Source organism: Toxorhynchites rutilus, chromosome 2 (genome assembly GCF_029784135.1).
Source record: "Toxorhynchites rutilus septentrionalis strain SRP chromosome 2, ASM2978413v1, whole genome shotgun sequence".
Taxonomy (NCBI): domain Eukaryota; kingdom Metazoa; phylum Arthropoda; class Insecta; order Diptera; family Culicidae; genus Toxorhynchites; species Toxorhynchites rutilus.
Genome location: NC_073745.1, coordinates 3,651,125 through 3,676,795, shown reverse-complemented (window position 1 = coordinate 3,676,795; position 25,671 = coordinate 3,651,125). Strand labels below are relative to the sequence as shown.

General features: G+C 38.7%; 3 protein-coding genes across 3 annotated transcripts; 2 read left to right on the top strand and 1 right to left on the bottom strand.

The window, feature by feature from the left end:
- Positions 1–329: 329 nt before the first annotated feature.
- LOC129764211 (uncharacterized) lies at positions 330–6,937 on the top strand. Its single transcript, XM_055763074.1, has 6 exons — positions 330–348; positions 566–765; positions 844–919; positions 992–1,439; positions 2,231–2,492; positions 5,660–6,937. Exons 1-6 carry the CDS (start codon positions 330–332, stop codon positions 6,935–6,937), a joined length of 2,283 nt encoding a protein of 760 aa, XP_055619049.1.
- Positions 6,938–20,687: 13,750 nt separating this feature from the next.
- On the top strand, positions 20,688–23,041 carry LOC129770604 (putative polypeptide N-acetylgalactosaminyltransferase 9). Its single transcript, XM_055773549.1, has 5 exons — positions 20,688–20,941; positions 21,013–21,565; positions 21,634–21,798; positions 21,858–22,510; positions 22,566–23,041. The coding sequence occupies exons 1-5, from the start codon at positions 20,933–20,935 to the stop codon at positions 22,953–22,955; spliced, it is 1,770 nt and encodes a 589-aa protein (XP_055629524.1). The 5' UTR covers positions 20,688–20,932; the 3' UTR covers positions 22,956–23,041.
- On the bottom strand, positions 22,974–24,943 carry LOC129770605 (alpha-amylase A-like). The gene is made up of 2 exons (XM_055773550.1): positions 23,958–24,943; positions 22,974–23,902 (listed from the first exon to the last, which is right to left on the bottom strand). The coding sequence occupies exons 1-2, from the start codon at positions 24,621–24,623 to the stop codon at positions 23,054–23,056; spliced, it is 1,515 nt and encodes a 504-aa protein (XP_055629525.1). The 5' UTR covers positions 24,624–24,943; the 3' UTR covers positions 22,974–23,053.
- Positions 24,944–25,671: the final 728 nt, after the last annotated feature.

Genomic DNA, 25,671 nt, shown 5'->3' with positions numbered 1-25,671 from the left:
ACATTGCATGCCGATAGCCAAAGACTTGTTATCCCACTGTGTGAATATTCTCAAATAAATCTTTCTTCTAACAGCATTTTTCGAACTACTCACCTTTCACAAGAGGAAAAAACTCAATTGAAATCTGTTCTCGATAGTTCAAGAGAAGTTTTTCATGAACCTAATGAGAAATTAGCATGTTCAACAAATGTTGAATGTATTATTAATACTTCCGATGATATTCCAGTTCACCAGAAAGTATATCCTTACCCAGCAGCTTATAGAGATGAGGTAAGGAAACAAATTGACAAGCTTCTAGAGGATGGCATTATTCGACCATCTCGCTCAGCATGGACAGCACCGGTATGGGTAGTACCAAAAAAGTCCGATGCTTCGGGAGAAAAAAAGTTCCGAATGGTCATTGACTACAGAAAGGTTAATGAAAAAACGATTCCTGACAAATATCCAATGCCTGAGATCAGTTACGTTTTAGACCAACTTAAAGGTCAAAGATATTTCACTACACGTTGTTTCGTTGTTTCGAAACGTTGTTTCGAAAAATTAAAGAATTTATTATCTTCCTCAGACATTCTGATTTACCCCGACTATAACAAACCTTTCATTCTTACGACGGACGCATCTGATTTTGCCATTGGTGCAGTCCTGTCCCAAGGAGATGTCGGCAAAGACAAGCCGATCCATTTCGCTTCTCGTACATTATCAGTAACCGAGGAGAAATACTCAGTACCAGAGAAAGAGATGCTAGCCATCTTCTGGTCATTGAATGTATTTAGAAATTATTTGTATGGTGCAAAGTTTAAGATTTTAATTGATCATCAACCCCTGACATTTGCACTATCGCAGAAAAGCTCAAATGCAAAACTCAAGAGGTGGAAAGCCTACCTGGAGGAACACGATTACGAGATCGTATATAAGCCAGGTAATGCAAATGTTGTCGCAGACGCCTTTAGTAGAATCGTATGTTCTATGACAGGAACGCAATATTCTGCAGATGATAGTGACGATCTTTACATAAAATCAACAGAGTCACCACTCAATGTATTTCGTCACCAAGTGATGATAAAGAAGGGACCGGATAAAATAGTAACGGAAAACCCTTTCTCCGGATACACAAGGATAAACATTGATATAAATGATGAGAAGCACTTCAACTGTTCAAAAATAAACGGCTTGTTAACAGACGAAATCACGATGGGAAAGATCCAAGAGGTTTACAAGAAAAATTTCGGACAACAAAAACTGTTAACTATTCGGTTTACACAGAACATTCTTGAAGATGTGAGAGAAGAAGACGAACAGTGGAATGTCATCCGCACAGAACACCACAGAGCTCATAGGGGTGCACAGGAGAACAAACTACAAATATTCCGAAAATACTTTTTTCCAAAATTAGCTCAGAAAATAGGAGATTTTATCAAAAACTGTCGAATATGCCATGAGTAAGTATGACAGAAATCCGATAAAGTTTCCTATTCAAGAAACACCAATTCCCAAGGCTCCTTTTGAAATAGTACATATAGACATAATGTTTTTGGAGAGCCTTCATTTCTTAACTTATATTGATAAATTTTCGAAATTCGCCCAAATTACAAAAGTTGAATCAAGAGCAGCAATCGATCTCACACCAACCATAAAGGTTATTCTTCTTAAATACAAAACCCCAGAAACACTTGTGATGGATGGTGAGAAATCCTTTATGACGGGAGAGCTCGTTAACTTCTATAACACACATAAAATTACCCCATATGTTACTGCCACCGGACGAAGCGAGATGAACGGAACAGTTGCACGTTTCCATTCAACGCTTCTGGAAATTTACCGAATAACTAAAACCGAATATCCAAATTTACCAGTTTTAGATTTTGTTCCAATTATACATTCAAAAATACAACAGCACCATCCACTCCTCCACAAAATTCACTCCTTTAAAAGTAATCCTTCCTTCCCCTCGAACACCTGAAATTATCGAAAAAGTTAACAGAAATCTTCAACAGACACAGAAAAACGCATTGGGACATCATAATAACAAGAAGAAAAATGTTCCAATAGCAGAAAACATAGACGCCTACGAAACTACTCGACAAAGACTAAAACACAAGAATAGATTCAAAAAAATTAAAATTTCCAAAGTCAATAAAGGTAGCATAACGACAGACGATGGACGACGTGTCCACAAAGACGATATAAAAATTAGAAAAATCTAAATAAAGATTCTACTTTCATGTTTCAGATTCTTTCTACTATTCATCATTCAGACTGGGACGATACAATCGGAACATGGCATGACAATTAAGTTACAGGACATAGGACGACAACCAATCCTGGTATTTCATCAGGGTGAAGCACGAATCAGACTCGACCACAAATACTACATACACCACTTCAATCTTACAACCATCAAAACGCAAGTCAAAGGCCTTAGAATTCAATTTGAAAATTTTAGTAAGAATCAGTTCACAGACCTAATAATTGGAAAATTTAATGAAATCGATTCACATTTCTTCCTACGTCTATTATAGGTATATGTGAATTTTTGTCAGAATTTATTTCGCGGTATTTTTCGCGGTACAAAAAAATATATATTTTCAGCCATTTCGAAATTTTGAAAGAAATATTACTTCGAGACCCACTTTTGCTCTAAGTTTTATTTGAATGCATTCGTATGTGTTCTTTTTTCTACATGTAGCGTAATTTTTTCTTAAAGTTTTAAGAGGATTGCGCGAAAAAAAAAATAATTTTTTGGCCCTTGGGCATTTTTAATTTATTTTGAATTTATAGACCCAGTACTGCTCTGATATTTATTTGAATTTGGTTTTTATATTGTAACGATTCTGAGAGAGCAGAATCGGTGACGTGATTATTAGCACGTCACTTGCTTGGACTGTTGTATCCAGTTGCTAGGAACACAATCCACGAGGATAACGAGGATGCAATCATGACGGTGATGGCAAGCTGAATCCCACTGTTCTCGATCCTTTTCCTTATCCCTTTTATTCCCTAAATAAAACTTCACAGTCCTATCCCTACATCAGCTGTCATTTGTGACATGGATCTCCTCGGGCGGAAGCCCAAAACGACAGCCATGACAGGGCAAAGAGTCCTGATGGTGGATACGCGACGAGTGACGAGTTCTTCTGGATTGAGCCGTGAGCGAGTCAACACGTTAATCGACATCCTCATTTGATTAGTTTGTCGAAATTTGCCTTCTCCATTGTAGTTCCGCGAGTGGAAGTGGTGTACTAAGTAGAGGCATCCGTTGATCGCCGCAGTCAAACGAGCCAACCGGAAGGGGTCGTGGGTGGACCGCGAGGATAACCGCCAAGGAGTCATCGAGTCCCCACAAGTGGAAGCAGCTTCATTCAAGACGTATCCTGAACCGACGGGAGTGGTTGGTGGAGGTAAGCCTGAACCTGATTGTGACCTGAATCAGTGTCCTCACCGAGCGTGCGAGGAGCGATTAGGTACAATCAGTTCCTGTACTTGACGGGTGAACGTTGTGTCACCGTGAAATTCTCTCTTTTCGTTGCAGACCCGCCCTGCCCTCATAGCTCTGCCGACAACGCGAGCTGCTTTCGAATAAGAGAGATAGAACGAACAAAAGAAATCCGCACATGCTTTTGCATGTGACCAATTAGTTTATTAAATTAATTAGATTAGTTATTACTATACGAATTAATATACACTGAATTCAAATACGATTTACATCGACCGAATAAATCCAGTTACAATATGTCTAAATTTTGTCGTTATATTTAGAGCATTGCGCTGTACAAAGATTTTTTTCTCATATCTTTAAATATATGAGATTATCTTTGCATCGGATATAGATGGTTTACCAAATTCATAGGAGTCAGCAGTACGATAGAGCTCTGTGAGAAAAAATAAAGTCCTTGTGGGAAGATTTATTTATTTTATTTATTTTATTTATACTTCAGTAACATAAGACTTGCTGTCTTTTTTGGTTACAAACGAAAAAATAAGTATACATGAAGTGCGCCACGAATTATCGAGACAAAAAAAAATCTAAACTAGTACAAAAATAACAAACTAATACAAAAAATTACAAACTAGAAAATTTCGCGACACCTTTTAATGAATGCTGCCTTATTAGATATATTGGATACATCCTGGGGAAGTTCATTCCAGTGAACAACTCCTCTTACGAAAAATGATTTACCATATTGTGCAGTTTCGTATCGAGGTATAATGAATTTACGTAATCGAGCGCTTTGAAATGGACACAGCTTGTTGTATAAATATTCAGGTTTGCGAGTAGTAATGAGCTGATGAATGAATATGGCTGCCCTAGCTTTTGGGAAATTGTAAAAACAGTATCCCAACAAGTTCTTCTGCAGATGAGTAACACGAGAAAATCTGTTATGTTTGTATACAAAACGCACACAACAGTTCAAAGCAACTCTGATTTTATAAATTGCAGCAGCTGATACATTAGTCAACAGATAATCTACAGACATAAAATAAGGAAGTATCAGAGACTTGAATAGCTTGAGTTTTGTAATTTATTTATTATTTAAATAATAAGCCCATGGGTAAATGGACCGAAGTGCTCCATATATTTTACCACATTGCTTTAAAACATGCCTATCCCAGTTGAAACTGGAATCAATGTTGACTCCTAAACTAGTTGCATGGTCGACAAAACGTATTCTCTCTTGTTCCAAAAACAATTCTGACAAAGCAGGTGATCTGCAGCGTAATATGAACAGAGCATTGGTTTTGGAGGCATTGATCTGCATTACATTTGCTTTAGACCAGTTTGCTATATTCTGTAGTTCCTCGTTAAGTATAACATTTATTTGTTCGATACTGAATTTGGTGCAGTCGAAATATAGTTGCACATCATCAGCAAACATGTGTATATAGCAGTATTTCAATATTGAAGGTAAATCATTCACATAAAGCGAAAACAGAATAGGCCCCAGTACTGACCCCTGTGGTACACCGGACGTAATAGGCAAGACACAAGAAAGCTTTCCTTCATGAAATACTGCTTGTTGGCGACCTTCCAAATACGAATTTATCAAAGAGACTGCTTCAATACGAAAGCCAAAATTATGACTTAATTTTCTACATAAACAAGCATGCGATATTGTGTCAAATGCTTTTGAATAGTCTAGAAACAAAATCAGAACTACCGAATTACTTTTGTCTAACACAACAGCAACATCATCAATTACTTTTAGCATGGCTGTTTTGGTACTATAGCCAGCACGATAACCTGATTGATATGGTGAAAGTAGGTTTTCATTATTGATATATGAGCAAATTTGCTTTTTGATAATTCTTTCAAAGGCTTTTGATAAAGCACAAAGAATTGAGATGGGACGTAGATTTGAAAGTGAGTTTGCATTTGATTTCTTTTTTATTGGAATGATTTTTGCATATTTCCATCCATTTGGAAACTTACACCATCGCACTATGGAGTTGAATAGATGAGTTATTGGTTGTAGCAATATTGGAAGAATTAGTTTTATAAATTTAATGGGAATCCCATCCAATCCTATGGCATTTGAATGAATTTCGTAAATTGCGTTTACTACATCATACTCGTGAATTGAACTAAACAGAAAAGTAGATCGAACACTGTCATCTACATTAAAATTAAAATTAGTGGTAGGAACGGAACTTGAAAAATTTGTTTGCTCTCAGAAGCATTGATCCAGTCAGACGACACAAACGTTGGAATAGTTTAGGTACGGCGTGGAAATTTCTAGCTGGTAGTCCAGACGCCAATGATTTAAAAATTATCAATTCATCTATCAATAACCTTATCTCTAATAATAATGAGCAGATAAAAATTAACCGTGAGATCAATCTACAATTGAAAGAAGCTATATTCAAAACAAAGAAAGCAATTGAGGTATTTAATGTAGGATCTGCTGAAATGTATTGTACCAAAATGTTATTTCATTTGAATTTCCTGTCTGAAAAAATCGGTCTAATTATTGACACTATTATGCTAGCAAAATTAGGTATAGTTAACGAACAAATTTTGAGTTCCAAAGAAATTGAAATCTTAATTGCTGATTTAGCTAGGGAAAACGTAACAGTTCACACTGCTGTGCAGGCGACGAATTATGCGACGACATCAGTAGCATCAAACAACCTGGAAATCGCCCTCATCATCAAGATGCCGAAACTAGATCCAAGGACTTTCAGCAAGGTACGATTGGTGCCAATCATTCACGAAAACAAACGAATACATATACCCGATCAGCTTTTCTTATTTCACAACGAGGAAATATATCAGATAAGCTCAATAGAACCCACAGTATTTGATCTGCATGAAACACATTTGGAGAACACAACTTGCATACCTAATTTACTAAAAGGTAAACTAGCAATCTGCAATTTTACCTCAAACCCAATTGAAGAAGAAATATTCTTCCTCGATGAGCAGCACATACTTGTAAACACAATCAAAAATTTTACATTGTCATTAAACTGTGGAATAACGGGCCGAAACCTCTCGGGATCATACGTCATATTCTTTAACAATTGCCAAATATACATCAATAACGTTTTATACTCAAAGAGGGTAAAATCATTACCAGGAAACCCAATTCAACTACCACTAGATGGAATCGAAGTAAAAAAGCATCAAGAGATTTTAAATATCAGCTTAGAACACCTACACAACCTCCACATGGAAACAAGGAAGGAGTTAGACGTTATTCGATTATCAACCGATAGTATTCAGTGGCCAGCATGGTCTATTATTGGCGGAGCTGTTTCGCTCCCTTGTATGATAACCGGTATCGCAATTCTTTTTAAATTTCTCTCCCACAGAAGGGCCACAGTTAATATACAAACAATACCTAACACCATACCATCTCATGTACCACCAATAGATACTCAGCCCAACATCAGAAGATTGACAATTCAGGAAGTGATTCGGATGGAACCTCATCTCTAAGATGGGACAAGTTAGCTACCGAGGCTCACTGCTAACAAGCTGACCTAAGCATCGCACGTGGAGACAGCAAGGAAGACAAAAAAAACGGACGACATCGATTTTGTTACGATCGGCGTATTTATTGAGGACGGCGATGGATGGAATTCGATCGATGACCACGCCGCTAGGAGTGCACCATCAGCAGTTAGAACTGTAGCTAGGGTTTAATTTATTAAATAAATCAGTTGATATCGAACCACAAATGAAGACGGATATTTTTTAAAAAGTATACCACGTCCGAATAAATTTAACTCGCGTTCGCTTACCAAGCGATCGATCGTGAGTTCAAACTCAGGGCCCTCAATTTGACCATCTTTGTGTTGTTATAGAATAACTACGTCCACGCAACCATCATCAGCGATGGAAATCGATCCACGGTGGACAAAGATCGATTCATCCGTACAACTGCTCTGTTCTGCAAGAAACATCGGGCTGCTGTTCTATAAATAACCCAACAATGATCAATATCAACTGTCTCCGCTGTCCGGTCTGCTGAACAATGGAAGAACAGAAAGAATACCCTTTCGGCTACTACTGTGTAGTTTACCATAATGTAATGGAACAGAAAACCTAACGCCTAAATGGCTACTACTAACTACTGTGTAATTTACAGTTTATAGAAACATACAAATATGTACATGTACACGATTAAAACCCGGCTCTGTTACAGCTAAAATGCTAATGAGCCTAATAAATGGATAATTGGGATAAAAAAAAGGATCTTCAATATCGTGACAGCTAGGCTTTCGACATCTGATCTAACCTCAATCAATATTTTGCCACCTTACATGGACAATATCGCCTTCAACCCGAAACAACGAAAGTATTCGCGATGGCTAGTGGCGACATTCGAGTTTGGGATCCAAACTATTCTCCATAAGATTGGAAGGCTAAACGGCAATTTTCAACTGGTAAAATTTGAATGAAAATATCTTCTTGGTATTATTTAATTACTTGAAGCGCTAACCCTAACTTTACCTATTTTCTCTGAATTATCAGATATTCCTACTAAAATTTATTAATATAATAAAACGTCAATTTCAGACACAATTTTTGTATGGGATTTTCACACCACTTGCAGAAAAAAAGTGATTTGCATTCACATAGAATACTAATTTGATTCGGAAAAGTTAATTTTCATTCATAATTTACACTTTAGAATTCGATTTTCCTCCTCAAAAAGAACATCATAATACTCGCTTCACGAATACAGACTGTTCTTTTCTGTTTCAGAGAGGCCAGATTATTTTAGTTTGCAAAAATATATGCAAGTTATATTATCTGCAAGCAAATATTTTTATTTCATAAATAAGATTATGACAGTACAACCCCGATTATCCGCGAGTGTGTGATCTTCTCTGTGTATCATTCACGACTTCGAGTTCCATAATAAATCAATAGGCCTTTCCGGAATTTGTTAGTGAGTGGTAGGTCCATGCTTTTTTGTTGTAGTTACGGCTTTTACATTATATAGCCACTGTTGTACACGACCTTATGGATAGTTCAATGATTTATGTATTGATAAAACATAGTTTTTATGTTGAAACATCTTTTTTTAGTGTTTGCATCTCTTTTTTGATCCTTTAATGGGTCATCCGCGATTTCCGTTATTCGCTGGACCTCATTTCAGCAAACCTTTTTAATTGGTGTAGCTCAAAAGCTGTAATTCAAATTTATTTATATAAAGCACACAAATAATTGTAATAGACTTTCATTTTGGTCTTCGAATATTATTGAATCCTGACTATCCTCCAATAACTTATAACAAATTTAATTTTAGCCTTTATCCTGTCTTCTTCGTATCGTGCGAAAAATGATTTGAGTTGTTGCGGGAAAGGGAAAGGTGTGGCCAGTAGGAAAGTGCGTATTTTCGAAAATGAAAGTGCTGGCAGTGTCGTAGTGCCCCCACGAGATTAATCGGGATTCTACGGTAGCTTGAATTAATACATTATGTCTTTTCATCTGTGATTTTCCCAGATCTTCTCATTCTCCAAATTTTATAGCGGAGTGTGAAGAAACACACAACTCGCTCGCTAGCGCAAAGAATGACCGTGTTCAACGTTAAAAATTCCTAAAACGTTGTTAAGTTTCATCCACTCTCCCACCATCACATTGTCAGTTTACTTTGAGGTTTTGATTTGTATCGTGAAAGGTACCGTATTTTGCTATTAAAAGTATCAATTTTCCGAACCAAAAGCTTTCATTTATGATTCCTACAATTTCAGTAGTTTATAAATTTTAATTGCAATCGCAAAAAAGACTAACAAAAATTAAATGTCCGCTTGCAAATCTGGCAACTCAGTCTGTAAGCCCGTAAGGTAAAACGAAATATCAATAACTTTGAGTGGAGTTGAGATGTTGTCAATTTCTGTATCGCGAAGTGTTGGGGTTGATAAGCTCTAAAAGTCTTACGAAGACAGTTTTGATGTAGAATTTGAAATCTAAAAGTTAGAGCAAAGAAAAAGCCATTTTTTGATGGAATGCAACATAGAAAAAAAAACGCTAAATCGAAAGATAGAAAAAAGCTTTTTTGTACAAAGTTGATAAAGATAACTGGGACTACAAAATTGTCAAACTATGTTTATCTCTATTTATAAAGATAAGAAAGTTAGATTTTTTATTTCATCGACAATTTTGGTCACCCTATTTTTGATAACATAAAAATGAGCGGTATATCGTATATAACAACTTTGTCGAAGACAGTTTTTGTCTAGAGAATAACTGTCGAGCTCTAAATGCTAATTTCCACTTAAATAGATCTCCTGGACCATTGTGCATTGATCTCCGGACAGAGACGAAAACAACTAAATAAAGTCGGCTCAAATCGGACGATTCATTCCTCGAGTTTCACGCCTAGCAACACATTTGGCGATCCATTTTTATTTATATAGATAGAAGATATTGAAAGAAGAATTATTTCACTTGAAAATCAATTACTGCCTTCGAACAAACACGATGCGGCAGTTCGATGATGGGGCAATCTGTTTTTACGTGATTCTCTCGAAATTATGCGTTACGCGATTTGTTCGAAATAACGCAATTTTTTCTCACACTAGAACTACCAAAAAACATTTACTAGCTGACCCGGCAAACATTGTTCTGCCATATAAATTATTTCTAGTGACTATTTTGGGTGTTGAATGTAACATATATAACGCATTGTAAGCGTGTTTAAATGTTGTAACGATCTAAAAAAATTTATCGAATGTGATCAATAAAACAGAACAAATGAAAAGATTTGAACGAAAGTGTGTATAATGTTTCTTGATTCAATGTATTTCATTAACGTAACTGACATGTTTGATCTCTTAGATGTTAAATGTAAAGTGAAAAATGCAATATGTCAATTTTTGTAGTAAAGTAGAGAAATGGAATGAAGAAAATCAATATCAATTTCGTTCAATTGTTGTCTCGTTGTTGAAAAATACGCGCTTGCCGTATTAATGATGGACGGCTAGATTTATCCGTTCGTCCCAAATCAATCGTCCTATGCAAATGTGGTAACCTTGCGTTGTCCGAAAACAAACGACAAAATAGTTCATACGTATTCATGGAGCAATTTACTCTCTATCAGATTGGAAGATTTGAATGAAAATGATTATTCGATGTCACTTAGAAGACACAGTCCTGACCCTAACTTAAACTTTATCTATAATATAAAGTTAAGATTTCAAGATTTTCCCCCACTTGTGGATAATGTATTACTTTTTTTTTTACATAGAACACATTTGATGTGTAAAGGGTGCGTCACATCAAATTGCATCACGGAAAAAACGCTGTAGAAATTCGCCCAGTAGACCGATCCTTTTGAAAATTTTAGACAGTAAAATAAAAACTATTAAACAATTTTTGGCATTTTCTTTTTATTCATACTTCGAGCCCAAGCCCGTTTGCTCGCACCTTTCTCTTTACCCCGTCCATAAGGTTCTGTACAACGTCAGGTTGTAGTTTTTTTTGAGCAGAAATCCATTTTCTCTTGAAGTCCATGTATCAAGTCCTTCTTTTGAAAATCTAAAACAAGCTTTCGGAACATTCTATTTAGATAAAATCATAGTGTCATATGAGAATTAAAAGGTTTGCTATCTGTTTTCAGAATAATGCTTTTTTTTATCTCTGGAAATGGCGAATGTATGTGCTAATGTATGAAAATTGACTCAAACTCATAATCGTACGCTGGCTGAAATCTCCACTCGATTTCGAAGGCGTTGACCAATTTCCTAATTCCATCATTAGTATGGTATCCCTTGTTCATTGCAACTATCTTTAGCTGCCTTTAGCCTTATCTACGAGTTTTTTTTGGTGTATTCGGAAGAAATATTTCTAATTTTTTGTATTAAGTGGTTTTTAAAATCGTTATTTTTAAGAAATTTAATGGTTTCTAAATTTCCTGCACAGATAACTTCCTTAGTTTTTTACTGGGATTATTGTCGGAAGGTTATGGAGGAATATCAATAACGTTTGAATAATTGTAATGAAACCATTTGCGAACTTCATATGTTTTGAGCTCTGGGTCATTGTCTTGGCAAAATTTGAATCCTCGATTCCATCACATTTTGTTGAAATTTTGCTTCATATTTTCTTGAGGATGTCCATGTAAACATTCTGATATATTACACCATCGATGAAAATCAAATTGCTTATTCGGAAAAATACTACGCTTGCAAAAATTTTAGGTTTTGGTTTTGTCATTATTGATTGTATTTGTTATTTATAGTTTTCATGCTCTCGGGACCAAGGGTGCTATATTTTTTATATTTTTTATGGAAAGCTGAGAATTTTTCACATAACATTTCCTGAAACCAGGGAGGCGTTTCTTTTCGTTTTTGAATTAAGATTTTTCAAAGTTACCCGATGGTCCAAAAAACCATTTTTCCCTTTTTCCCAAAAATGACTTTTTTCAAAAAATTATTACTTTTGAACTACTGAACCGATTCAGATGATCGACATATCAAATTAAAGCCTACCAGCTAATTATTTTCGAAAAAATAACACACATAACACAATTAATTGGATTATAGTCACATACATCCAGTCTAGTCGCATGTAAATATTGAACGAAAACTGAATACGTGTTAACTTTGAAAAATCATAACTTAAAAACGATAAATAACACCTCTCTGGTATTCGGATGTATTATGTGAAAAAAACCTCAGCTTTCAGGAATAAATATAAAAAAATCGCTCTTGGTCCCGAAACGATGTAAGCTATAAAAAACAAATATAATCAATAATTACGAGAACTAAAGTTCATTTCTATTCAAAGTGTAATATTAATATATAAAGTGTAATAAGCTTATTGGCTTCAATTTGATATGTCGATCATCTGAATCGGTCGAGTAGATCAAAAGTTATGATTTTTTGTAGTGGAAAAAATGATTTTTTGGACCATCGGTTATCTTTGAAAAATAATAACTCAAAAACGAAAAAAAAACGCCTCCCTGTCTTCGAGATATGATATGTGAAAAATTCTCAGCTTTCCAGAAAAAAATTAAAAAATATAGTGCCTTTGGTCCCGAGACTATGAAAACTATAAAAAAACAAATGCAATCAATAATATAACATAATTCAATCTTTCTGCAACTGTAGTATTCAGTGGTTCAAAAGTTATGATTTTTTAAAAAAAAAGTCATTTTTGGCAAAAATGCGAAAAAATGGATTTTTCGGTCCACCCTTAAATGGCCACCCTAACAAAAAATAAAAAAATACGATTCTAATAATTTGCTGTTAAGAACAAAACTACCACTTTTGACGACAATCTGAGAAACACTATATCGGTTTGGCATGGAATGGCTGTATATAGATATAGATTTCTACCAAACCGATCATTTTGACCAATGTGATGTTTAGTTATCAAAATATAAAAAATCCAAATGAGATAAACTATATTTGGGAAAGGTCATAAAATAATTAGAAAATATTAAATAAAATACAAGACAAAATCTTGTAAACAAATGATGAAACCGGTCATTCTGACCGGTTGGTAGTTCTACTGTTAAAGCGATTTTTTTGCGCGCACGCATCAGTCGCGTAAAAAAGAATTCAGTGTACAGGTAAACATTTCTTTTGTGCGAGGGATAGGGACCGCACAAAAAAGTCACATAAAAATCGTGCAAAACTTCACCAGCAGCTTTAAAAAATCGTGTTCGGTACACATTATGAAAAAATTTTTTTTTGTGCGGTTGATAAGGACCGCATAAAAAAAGTTTCCCCCAAGAAAATAACTCAAATCCACGCCATTCACCGTTCAATTTTCTTTTGTTTCCCTGCTTTGCGATGGGACAAAAATTTAAAATAATATTGAACATCTCTTCAATTTCATTTTGGGATTGATTCTATTTTCTATTCTATACATTTATGGATAAAATGGTAGCTTAACTAATAATAACGGTTTGTTTTGAATTCGTTTATTCTCTCTCCAACATTCCCCGGGAAGTTAGTTTCTTCCAAATTCCATTTAGGTTGTCAGGCTGTTTTTAACCGCTCAAAATTCATCTAAAAAATTCACTTGTGAATCTATTCTCAGGAGTTCTTTATTATTGTTCTTATTATTATTCTTCATCATATACAATTATTAACCGACAGAAGTTGGTTGAGCTGTTGGTCCACATTTTGCCCCGTAGTGCTTTTGATCGACGGAATTGGAACACATTTTTAAAAAGTGTGATTTTTCGACATAAGTCTTTTTTAAAGCGAATTCATACAATGTACATCTATCAATAAGCTTTCAAATTAAGAGGTTTGAACATGTAGCATGATTTATAAATGTCCCTACATGATTTAGGGCGTTTCCTTCTTAGGGGGAACATATCACCCCTATCTACCCTATATATATATATATATATATATTTTTTTTTTTTATCAATTCGTTTATTTTTACAGGTTCAGTTACTTAAATTTAAAGGAGCCGAATTCTTAAATATAATTTTAAAACTATATATATATAAACAATTTTCTTACATCTATGGTTAGTAAGGTGGAAAACCGATTACTCGCGGTGTACTCGAGTTTAGGAGGGTGACATATTTTTAGGAGAAGGATGTGATATAAGGAAATTGTAACAATGTTGATGAGCACTCATTTCATAAATCTATTCGTATATCTATAGTTTATTTACATTTCAACTTATTCTACTATTTATAGCAAGGGGACGAATTACCCGCAAAGGAAGGAAAGGTATAAGGATGTAGGGGCAATCACACACGAAGATCTATAGCTTTAAGGAAAACATATATATGGGACATGTAATCAAGGTCTAACCGAGCCAACACATCTCTCATCGGCACATTGGGCTGTCTTCCTCGGGCCCGAAGGGAGTTTTCTAAATTCGATCTGGCGACAAGATACAACTCGCACGACCAAACAACGTGTTCGATGTCGTGGTAACCATGGCCACAACCGCAGAGATTGCTGTCGGCAAGATTGAAACGAAAGAGTAGTGCATCTAACGAACAGTGATTGGACATGAGTCGGGAGAAGGTGCAAATAAAGTCCCGACTCAAGTCCAGACTTTTGAACCACGGATTGAGGCTAACCTTAGGGATAATCGAGTGAAACCAACGGCCCAATTCATCTTCATTCCATTTGCGTTGCCAGTTAGCGATGGTATTTTTGCGGACTAAAGAATAAAATTCATTGAAGGCGATTTGACGCTGATAAATATCGCCTTCAATTGCACCTACCTTTGCTAATGAGTCAGCCCTCTCATTACCCGGAATGGAGCAATGTGAAAGGACCCAGACAAAGGTTAACAGCGTCTGGATACAGCACTCAAAATTTCTCGTATTCTCTCAAGGAAGTACGGCGGGTGCTTTTCCGGCCTCACTGAACGGATAGCTTCGACAGAGCTAAGACTATCCGTTACAATGTAATAGTGTTCAACAGGTCGTGAGGCGACGCTGTTCAGCGCCCAGTGTATTGCTGCCAATTCAGCAATATACACTGAGCAAGGATTCTGAAGACTGTGTGAGGTGTTAAAAAATTTGTTGAACACTCCAAATCCTGTGGACTCGTTTATAGTGGACCCATCAGTAAAGTACATATTATCACAATTAATACCCCCATACTTTTCATCGAAGATCGTTGGTAATCTGAATATCCATGGATATCTTGCTTCATGGACAGATCAAAATGCACAGAGGAATTGATGTAGTCAGGGAAACAAACACGGTTGGGAATATACGAAGAAGGATCAACCTGCATGGAGATGAATTCATGATATGAACTCATGAATCCGGAGTGAAAATTTAGCTCGATCAGCTGCTCAAAATTTCCGATCACCAATGGGTTCATGACCTTACACCGGATGAAGAACCGAAGAGATAATAAATTGAAGCGATCTTTTAGTGGGAGTAGGCCTGCGTTGAGGGCATACATCCCAACGCGATACGGAGACAAAGATACTGAATTCGCTGCTCGAGTTTAATGAGGTGTGTTTTGGCAGCTGATTGAAAACAGAAACTGCCATACTCCATCACTGAAAGAATAGTTGTTCGATACAACATTAGAAGATCTTCGGGATGGGCTCCCCACCAGGTGCCGGTAATTGTACGGAGAAAGTTTATTCTTTGTTGACATTTTTTACTCAGATACCTAATATGGGCCCCCCAAGTACATTTGGAGTCGAACCAGACCCCAAGATACTTGAATGACATAGCATGAGTGATCGGTTTACCCAAAAGTTGAAGCTTTGGTTTTGCTGGTCTATGCTTCCTAGAAGAAACCACCATCTCTGTTTTCTCCGTGGAGAATTCGATCCCTAGCCCAATGGCCCAGGTTGAAAAATTGTTCAAAGTATCTTGTAAGGGTTCTTGCAGGTCGGATTCGTTTGATCCTACGACAGACACCACTCCATCATCTGCAAGTTGTCTTAGGCTGCAATTTTGTGTAAGTCAATAGTCGATGTCGCTTACATAGAAGTTGTACAAAACGGGGCTTAAACATGAGCTACCCTATATGTTTTCAAAAAAAAAATCAGACAATGAAATCTAGGGCTTCGTTATAAAATGGTTATTGGGATCGCGGAAAAAAGTAAATAGCAGTGATAAAAAAACAATATCGGTACCATCATGCTGTTCAAGTTATAAGAAAGTCGTGTTGAATTATTGGTTTGTTTAACACGCAAATGGCTACTCAAATGAACAATAAACCTGCATCGTGATCGCTGGCTTCATCTATCAATGATTTTTCTAGTCCTGGGAAATGTTAGGTTGTTCCAAAATTCGTGCCGACTTTAAGGGAAAAAAACCAAAGCATCATTGTTATAGACACACAATTATCAAATATATTGGGTCATTCAAATAGTATCCGCGTTTTTCTGTTTAATTTCTGGATGATTTTTGGACATATGAGATAAGGGGGTAAAATTAAAATCAAGACACTGAACAAGTAGGAAAAATGAAAGATTTCGAACGCTTATAACTCGATCATTTCCTAATATATCGCAAATATGTTTGCAAGGTCTGGATTATACCATGGATGTATTAAAACTTCCCAACTAATCGCCCTAATTTTTTTGTGCGTCATCAAAGTTTTATGTGACACTTTTCTGTTGATCGGTTCTGGTGGATTCTTCCATAATCGTGAAATCTATCCAGTTGTGAACCGTACAGCACTGAATTAACCTTTTGACCATGTAACTCCTCATAATCGGAGATTCGCTTTCAGTTCCACCATACACACAGTATCTCTTTTTGTGGATCTTTTGCGAACGATATCGTATTTTACCCATTTCTATCACTCATGATGATTTGCTCCAGAAATGGGTTGATTTAGTTGTGCTTCGCTGATGAAAATTCAGTCAAAAATTTACAAAATGTAGCAACAATTTACAATAACTCATGCGGCTTCCAAACATCGAGTTTCTCTGCGTAGTTTTTTTTTCAAAATATTGATTAATTAATTCTTATGCCTAGTTTACACAGTGTAAGGTATTGCTGAATCGATTCTTTCGCAATTTCAAAAATTATTGCGCTCAAGAAAAGTGACCAGGGGGTCTCCGTAGCCACATTGGTTGCGCGTTCGCTTAGTAAGCGATCGATCGTGAGTTCAAAACTCAGGGCCCTCATTGACCATCTTTGTGTTGTTACAGAATAGCTACGTCCACGCAACAATCATCAGCGATGGAGATCGATCTACGATCGAATAAAGATCGATTCGTCCATACAACTGCTCTGCTCTGCAAGAAACATCGGGCTGCTGTTCTATAAATAGCTCAACAATGATCAACAGCTGTCTCCGTTGTCCGGTCTAACTGGATAATGAAAGAACAGATAGAAAACTCTTACGCCTAAATGGCTACTGTATAAATGTGTACTATATGCAATGGTATAGTAGGGAATACTCTAACGCCGAAAAATGGCAACTGTGTAATGTGCTAATTATAGATATGATAAACATGTGACATGTACACGATTAAAATTCGGCTCTGTTACAGCTAAAATGCTAATGAGCCTAAAATAAGCAAAAGGGATAAAAAAAATAAATAAAAGTGGCCTGGGCAATTGATAACTGGAAGGCGCAATATCTGGTGAGGACGGCGGGTGAAATAGCACATCTCAGGCAAACCTAACATTTTCGGCCGGAATGGCAAAGAGAATGAGGTTTGACATTGTCCTGGTGGAATACGATGTCTATCATATTGACTAATTCTGTTAGTTTGCTTAGTTAGTTTGATCCAACCGACCTTAATTTCGTTTAGTTGCAAGCAGTACTTGTTAGAATTTATCGATGCTTTGTAGAAGCACATAAAACGGAATTCCAAGATGCAATAGTATGGAACGGATATATTGTAGCGTTCTACGTAACGAAGCTTCACCAGGTAATTTATTGTTCATTTCCCTTTGGTTCATCACCTTTGGAGTTCTCAAAAGACAGATACAACAACAAAACCCGTACCTAAGAGAACTATGTCGTGCATTTTTCAAATTACAAGATTCTAACATTCTTTGGTGGTCTCTTCGTCCTGGCGGAATGTATGATCCTCTTCTGCCAATCTAAATAAATTCGCTCTCAATTAATTTGCGTTACTCTCAGAATACACATTTCAGCAGTTCAGTTCAACGATATAAAAAAAATATAGGAGATTGTGTCCAAGATACGACCGCATTGTTGACGTAGAACTACGCTGTTATTTTATATAAGTCGCTTGTTTATACCTTCGGATATTATTCTTTAATGCTGTGAAATTTTAGAAACAACTGCTTAGTAGAATAATCTCTGAAATTATTTTTTCATTGTAGAATCAGTTGACGATAATTGATTGATGATTCATTCTTGCCCTCGCAAAACAATCGTATGTTGCAATTTATTTCATGTCAATGCATTGAAAATTTACCTCGAAGGCTATTCCGGTGGCCTTTTTCGAAATTGACATAGACTCGGCTACAGTCGATTATATACATGTTGCACCAGCAGCATTATTCCATATCTCATAACTACATCAATATATCTTTGGTACCGCATGTAAACAACAACAATGACAACACTTGCAAGTATCAAATATCATGCTACATGTTATTTAGTATTGCCTCAAAGGACTCGCACCTCTAGATATCGTTCGTACAAACTAAGCGTAAACCAAGCGCCAAACAAGCGTTCACCATAGCCATACAGAGCCATACATTGGTGGCTTGAAACTACTAGCAATATAAACATTTCTCATCATTTTGCGCTATTCTCAAAAGAAACGCTTCTGTTAATATTACTGGCCTCGAAAAGAGTTGCATTACTTTCTCATGCTCGAGAGAAGCGCAGCTGTCACCCTTAGTGGAGGAAGTTTTGCTACTGGCAAGCAAAACCTAATCACATACAAAATTCAAGAACATTTACTTTCTTGATGACTAAACAAGAGAAATCAACTCTTTTTGTTAATAAAAAAAACAGTAGCAATGCTTCATTATGATCAATATTAGCGCAAATGCAATCCTAGTTGAAGGCAGTTTTGCGACTGGCACGCGAACCCAAATAACTTATAACATTCCAGTAAGACATTTAAGATGCTTGGTATTCCCAAATATTTTTTTGGTGCACAACCTTAACGTCTGCTTCGCCATAACGACAGTTTAATGCATTGATGCATTCTCAAAGGCACCAACGAAGCCCTTATGAAGACGGAAAATAAACAATGTTAACTGCTTGGAAAAAGACTGAATTATGCCACACAGCTTGTACTCTGCTGTAACACCCATCGATGCGAATTCGCTGTTGAGTTTGTCAAGAGCGACCGCCTTCACCACCAGCGGGGGGAGCTTGATTTTGGTTGCTGCCTGGGCGTTTACATTTTCGACCGACGCGCCGAAATCGCCTACTTCGCTGTTGTTCGGTGCGGTGTCACATTCGCGAAGGCTCGGTTCAGTGCGAGCGCTTTTCACTGCACCAACACCGCGTGCATCATTAGATGACGCTTACCTCGAAATTTTATTGCCCCTGGCAATGCGTTCGTTTTTTGCAGGGCTCGAGCCTGCCTTCCTCCTCTTCTTGCTCATCGCACACTACACGAAGCGTCCGCACGATACGAATAACGCGAAAAACGAACAGAAAAATCAAACGACGATTTCCAAGTTGGATTACCACTGGTGGGGTCCAATCTTAGATCGAAGCGCAGCGAAAGCAAAGTGAACTGGATTACTCAACAGTCCGATGCCGAATGAAAGTTTGCCTCAGCGAGATCCACTGTTTATACTCTAGGCAAGTATTCCCCTTCATTCTTCTTCTTTTGCTTTGTTCACGGAGCCTTTAAATCCAACGATTTCCCCTCCGTTGGTCGTCGATAAGTTGCTCGTTATTGATAGCTCTGTTCGGGAAAGCACTCAAATGGACAGAACAAATGTATGGGAAAATAGAAACACTTAAAGTTTTCATGAATTTTAACCATTTACTAACCAGGGGATTCTAATGTATGGCATATTAAACAAATCTTACGGAATTTCCGATTCGTTTAGTATGTAAATCGCTAAAATCCGTTCGCGGCAAAAATAGTTATTAACGTTAACTTTATTTCATAAAAACGTGACCTGTTTTCTGATTTGACAGCCTTAATGAAAGACGTAGTTCTACGTCAAAAAAATTGGTCTCTTATTGATAAATACGGAGTACTCGTAAAGTGCGGCAAGATTGGAATTTGATAAAAATGCAGAGCAGATTTCATTCATTTTTGATTATAGATATTCTGCGGATAATTTGTCAGCAAAACGGTTTTTCAAATTTCAAAATTTGTCCTTGTACTTGTTCACCCCTTTTGTCGAAGGACAGGGTAATGATCTGGTTTGAGTTGTTTCAATGCATTTGTGTTATCATTCATTTAGGTTAGCTGCATTCGACAGGATATCCAAATATGGTCGTATCAATATGAAGAGCACTGTATAACAAGTAACTCTACAACTCGTAACTGTGCGCCAGTTAAAAGCCTCAAGAAGACATTTCTGGCAATTCCTCGGATAAGATATAATTAATAAAATATAATTATTAAATCAGCGGAAGCTTAACTTTTATTAGATAATATATTTTTGATGAAAGTAGAAAAACGTGTACATCTCTAGTGGCGAGTTCGAACTTGTTTCCATTGAAAATATAACGCGATAACTAGGAAAACAAAGATACAACAGTATTTTTGCAGCCCATAAACCCCCAACAAAATCTTATCGCAGCTTGAGTTTTGATCCAAACTCACTCGTGAAGCGTGGTGCCGGACAAGGCTTAGGGCCGCTTCATGACGCTTACCCCTTTCCCACTACCAAGTACCGGCCGACGTCTTCAAATGGCATTGAGGCACAAGCGCGCATTGCAAGTTCGGGGCTGTCACACATTGCTTGCTTACTCAGATATATCGCTCGTTTCATCACTGTCTGCTGTCTGCCGTTATCTTCAAACAAACCTTCCGCGCGTCAAACGATAGTTGTCGACTGTCCAATTCAGGCTGTCGACAGGCTTATTCACTCAGTTCGACTCGAGCCCTCCAAGTATGAAACGGGTAATTGGCGCTGAATCACCTGTGGCAAATGATTGGGTTCTGTTTGGTTGAATAATTGATTTTCGCATTAGGTGTTCAACAAGAAGCTACTTCTGTGCGTGCTGTTTTCGGTTGTGAGCGTTTTGGGTGTCATCACGCTGTACAGTTCCAGCTGGGAGATATCGATTTTTCAGCAGGAACTTATAGCGGAACAAGCGAACTATGACGCGACCAGAGTCGAACCGTGGACCAATGGTTCGGCACAATCCACGGAGGATTTTGTCTATGTTTCACCCACATTGGATCCACGGATAGCTGCCCCTCCGGGTGATATGGGAGTGGCCGTCACTGTTGGTCGAAATAATTCTGAGATAGCTGCACTTATCAAGCGCGGTTATGACACCCAAGGGCTCAATCAGTACCTCTCCGACTTGATGTCGGTTCGGAGGAGACTACCGGATGTGCGGGATAACTGGTGCAAGGAACCGGGTCGGTTCCGGAGCGATCTGCCCAAGACTTCGATTGTGATTGTGTTTTATAATGAGGCGTGGTCGGTGCTAGTGCGAACTGTTCATTCGATTCTGGATCGAACCCCTCCCAAACTCGTGAAGGAGATTATTTTGGTGGATGATTTCTCTTATCTTCGTGAGTGCTCATTTGACGAGTGATAGACGGGTTTAGTGAGGTGTTTATGGATTTCTATAATTACGCAGCTCACACTAAAACTCAGCTGGATGATTACGTTCGGTCGCTATCGAAGGTACGTATTTTACGAGCATCCGAAAGGCAGGGGTTGATCCGGGCTAGACTGCTTGGAGCACGAAACTCAACGGCACCGGTCATCACATTCCTCGATGCCCACGTCGAGTGTACAGTTGGTATAACATTGTGTTTGTGTTGTGACTGTAGTCTAACGCATGGTAACCTTCATTCACAGGTTGGCTGGAGGCCTTGCTGGACTCGGTGGTCCGCAACTGGACCACCATCGCCATCCCCACGATCGATTGGATCGACGAACATGACATGCATCTGCGCACGGAGAACGCACCATCATATTACGGAGCGTACGATTGGGATCTCAACTTTGGCTGGTGGGGACGCTGGAGCCGGATTCATCAACCGAAGGACAAAATGGAGCCATTCGATACGCCAGCGATGGCTGGCGGACTGTTTTCGATCAGCAGGGCATTCTTCGAGCGGCTCGGATGGTACGACGAAGGGTTCGACATCTACGGGATTGAAAATATCGAGCTGTCGATGAAGAGCTGGATCTGCGGTGGAAAAATGGTGACAGTTCCCTGCTCAAGGGTCGCACACATCCAAAAGACCGGTCATCCGTATCTGACTCAGACCAAGAAGGATGTGGTGAGGGCGAACTCGCTGCGTCTAGCCGAAGTGTGGATGGATGAGTATAAGCAGGTGATTTTCGACATCTATGGGATTCCAAAATATCCCGAGGATGAGCTGGGGGACGTTTCGGCCAGAAAGGAAGTTCGACGAAAAGCGAAATGCAAAACATTTCGATATTACATCGAAAATGCATTCCCGGAGATGAGGAACCCTCTTGTGAAAGGCGCTTTCCATGGAGAGGTTGTTTTACGGAAAGGTCGACTGAAAAAACTCTCACAACTGTTGCTTTTTACAGGTTAAAAATCGAGCCCTGGGCAATGAGACATGTCTTCACTACGACGCGACATCAAACTCGGCTTCGCTGGCTCCCTGCAATCACAAACAATCCAATCAGTATTGGACGCACAATTATTACCAGGAACTGAATAGCTACAAACACTGTCTGGACTATACTGGATCCACAATCGCCGTGTTCGGATGCCATCGGAGCCGAGGGAATCAAGCCTGGGAACACCTGACGGAAAGTGGTCAATTGAGAAGCGTAAAGCATGGTAAATGCTTGGCAGTGAATCTCAGCACCAATAAAACACTGATTATGGAAGACTGCAGTGATAAAATAATTTCGCAGAAATGGTGGGTTACCCTAGTTGATTTAGATGTCTCCTTCTTCAAACAGCCTGAATAGATAACAGATATCACAACGTTCAGCAGTTGTATTCATGTGTTTTATTTCAATTATGACAGTGCAGAGAGTAATTAATGATTAATTGAAGCGTTACTGGTTTAGGCTATTTTCTCGCTTGCCAGCAGCGCAATGAATGGTTCATTCAGCTTACTCGAAATGAAGATATCGGCCCTCCCATCGACATCCACAGTCACGCTCGTTCCAGAGCACTTGCCCCCATCAACTTTCCCGCTCACAATGTCGCAATACGTCCCCGGCTTTAAACATGTGAATAAATTTGCCTTCATAGAGATTGAAATTTCCGCATTGAATGCAACGAAACCGACCTTCCCCCGACAGAAGGCCACCTGATTCTGGCCATTGTCCACCCAGTTGATCACGGGTTGGCCCAACACTGCTGCCCTGAATTTCATCATCTTTTTAACCACATTCCATCGGTGCTCGCAAATCCAACCACCGGCGCACTGATCATTCCCATCCACCACAACCGGAGAGATCTTTCCCGTTGCGTCACTCGGGGGTCCACTATTCGAGTGCTTGTAATCAAACGAGCTCATAATCCGTGGAGTGCCGTAGCGATGGGCCAAAATAAATGCCAAAGCGATTCCATACAGTCGCTTGTTTCTGAACGTAACTATTTTCGGGTTTTCAACCGAATCCGACAGTCTCTGTAGCGCAGGATCGTCGACAAAAACAATCGATTTTTCCCTCGGAATGTAACCCAATCTCGTTCCAAGATTGACCATGTAATGGAACGGTTTCCGCTTGAACATGATGTCCCCTATGTCGAACGCGAAGCGATATTCCGTAACGAATCCCATCGGAGTGTATTCGCTCTTCCTTGTTCCTCCCGAGCCCATATCTTGCACATCCTGGTAAATGAATGGTCGACTACCGCGTGCGTACCCCGCCGTGGTGCTCAAATTTTCCAGTTTGTTGTAAATGGCCTATGAAAACAAACACAAAAGTATTTTAAATTGACATCGATCGATTAATTCGAACCTTCAAATCATGCGGCCACATGTACTTCGCTGCTTGCACGTAAAACCCAGCCACACCCATCGCAATCAGCTTGTTCATAAAGTCCACCATCCTTTGGCGCACCCGCGCCAATCCCTGATTCAAATCCGGCAAATTATCCACCTGGCAGTTCCTCACCTCATGGGGATCACCCTCGTCGATAATCGCGCAAGCATCATGAAAATCCGCCGCGCTGTACGGAGCCTCCGGATAGCTGCGACTATCCGGATACGCAACCGAGCCTCCCGTTCCCCGCACAGGCCCGCTCCCACCGGCCATATGATTCAGCACCACCTCCACGAACACCCTAACTCCGGCCCCATTGCACGCCTGTACCATCGAACGGAACTGCATCTCATCGCCCGATCTTCCGGCGATCCGATACGAAACAGGCTCGTACCACTCGTGCCAGGACCGATTGGTCATGATGCGCACTTCATTCACCGGTGCCACCTGCACCGCACCGAACTTGTTCGGACCCAGATATCGCAGGCACTCGGCTTCGATGTCCGCAAAGCGCCACTCGAACAGCTGAACGATTCCGCTGGCGCCTTTCGCGAAGTACGGATCGAATTGGGCCTCCACCACCAAGGGTCGCCAATGTATCGCCATAAAGCACAGGCATTTGAGAGCGCACGGCAGCGTCATGGTGCACACCTGGTGGGCAGTTGAAACACGACTGGTTCAATGTGAATGCCACATACCCTTTCGGTGTGTGGCTACGAGATCGGTATTTGCATCCGTTCGATCTTTTCGCTGGAGCTGGGTGACGCGCTTTGGGATTTTTCAGTTTTTCAGCAATGCAGCACGAAATTCGATCATTACCGTATGATTAACCCCGGAGTAATTTGATTTGGTTTCCTGATACGTATTTCCGGAGCTCTTTAGCTGGTTTATGACTCGTTATGGATTTTGCACTGACCTTGAGATAAGACAACTTTCTTATGATGATGAAAGTTGTCTGACTCGGTTTTATCTTTCGCATAGAATCTAGAGTGTATAGTGTCCACATTTGATTAAATATGTTCTCGACAAATACAAAACACATTGCATAAATATTCTTATATTCAAACAAAAAAAAAGTCGTAGGAGGGTTGTGTCCGAAGCATGACCGCATAGTTGACGTAGAATTACGTTAGGCTATCTGTTGCATGCTGATTTTGATATTTGAAAATCTCTAAAATCCATCATGAAATGACTGAGAATCAGCGAGGGACAATGGACATAGCACTAAATTCACTTAAATTCACTCAAAAACACTATTATGTTTAAAATACCTACCGAGCAATACAAATGCATGCGACATAATATTGTGGCAAAAGAGTCTCCACAGTTTGATTGGATTGACAGAAATGATGGTGTTTTCAAAAATGCAGGTTTTAAAATATATCATCAAACACAAGTGTATGGACTTGAGGAAATGATATATAGGGTTGGGGAAAAAGAAATGTCGTATTTCTGATCGAAATTTGACGTTTTATTTAACATGCTTAAAACTATCCAATTTGTGCTCCCTTGGCCGAGTGGTTAGCGTCACAACTAACATGCCGGGTGTTCGGGTTCGATTCCCGTTCTGGTCGGGGGAATTTTTCGCCAAAGAAATTTTCTCCGACTTGCACTGTGATCACGCGTATTCTAGAGCTTGCCACTCAGAATGCATTCAAGGCGTGTTACTTGGCATAGAAATCTCAACTAA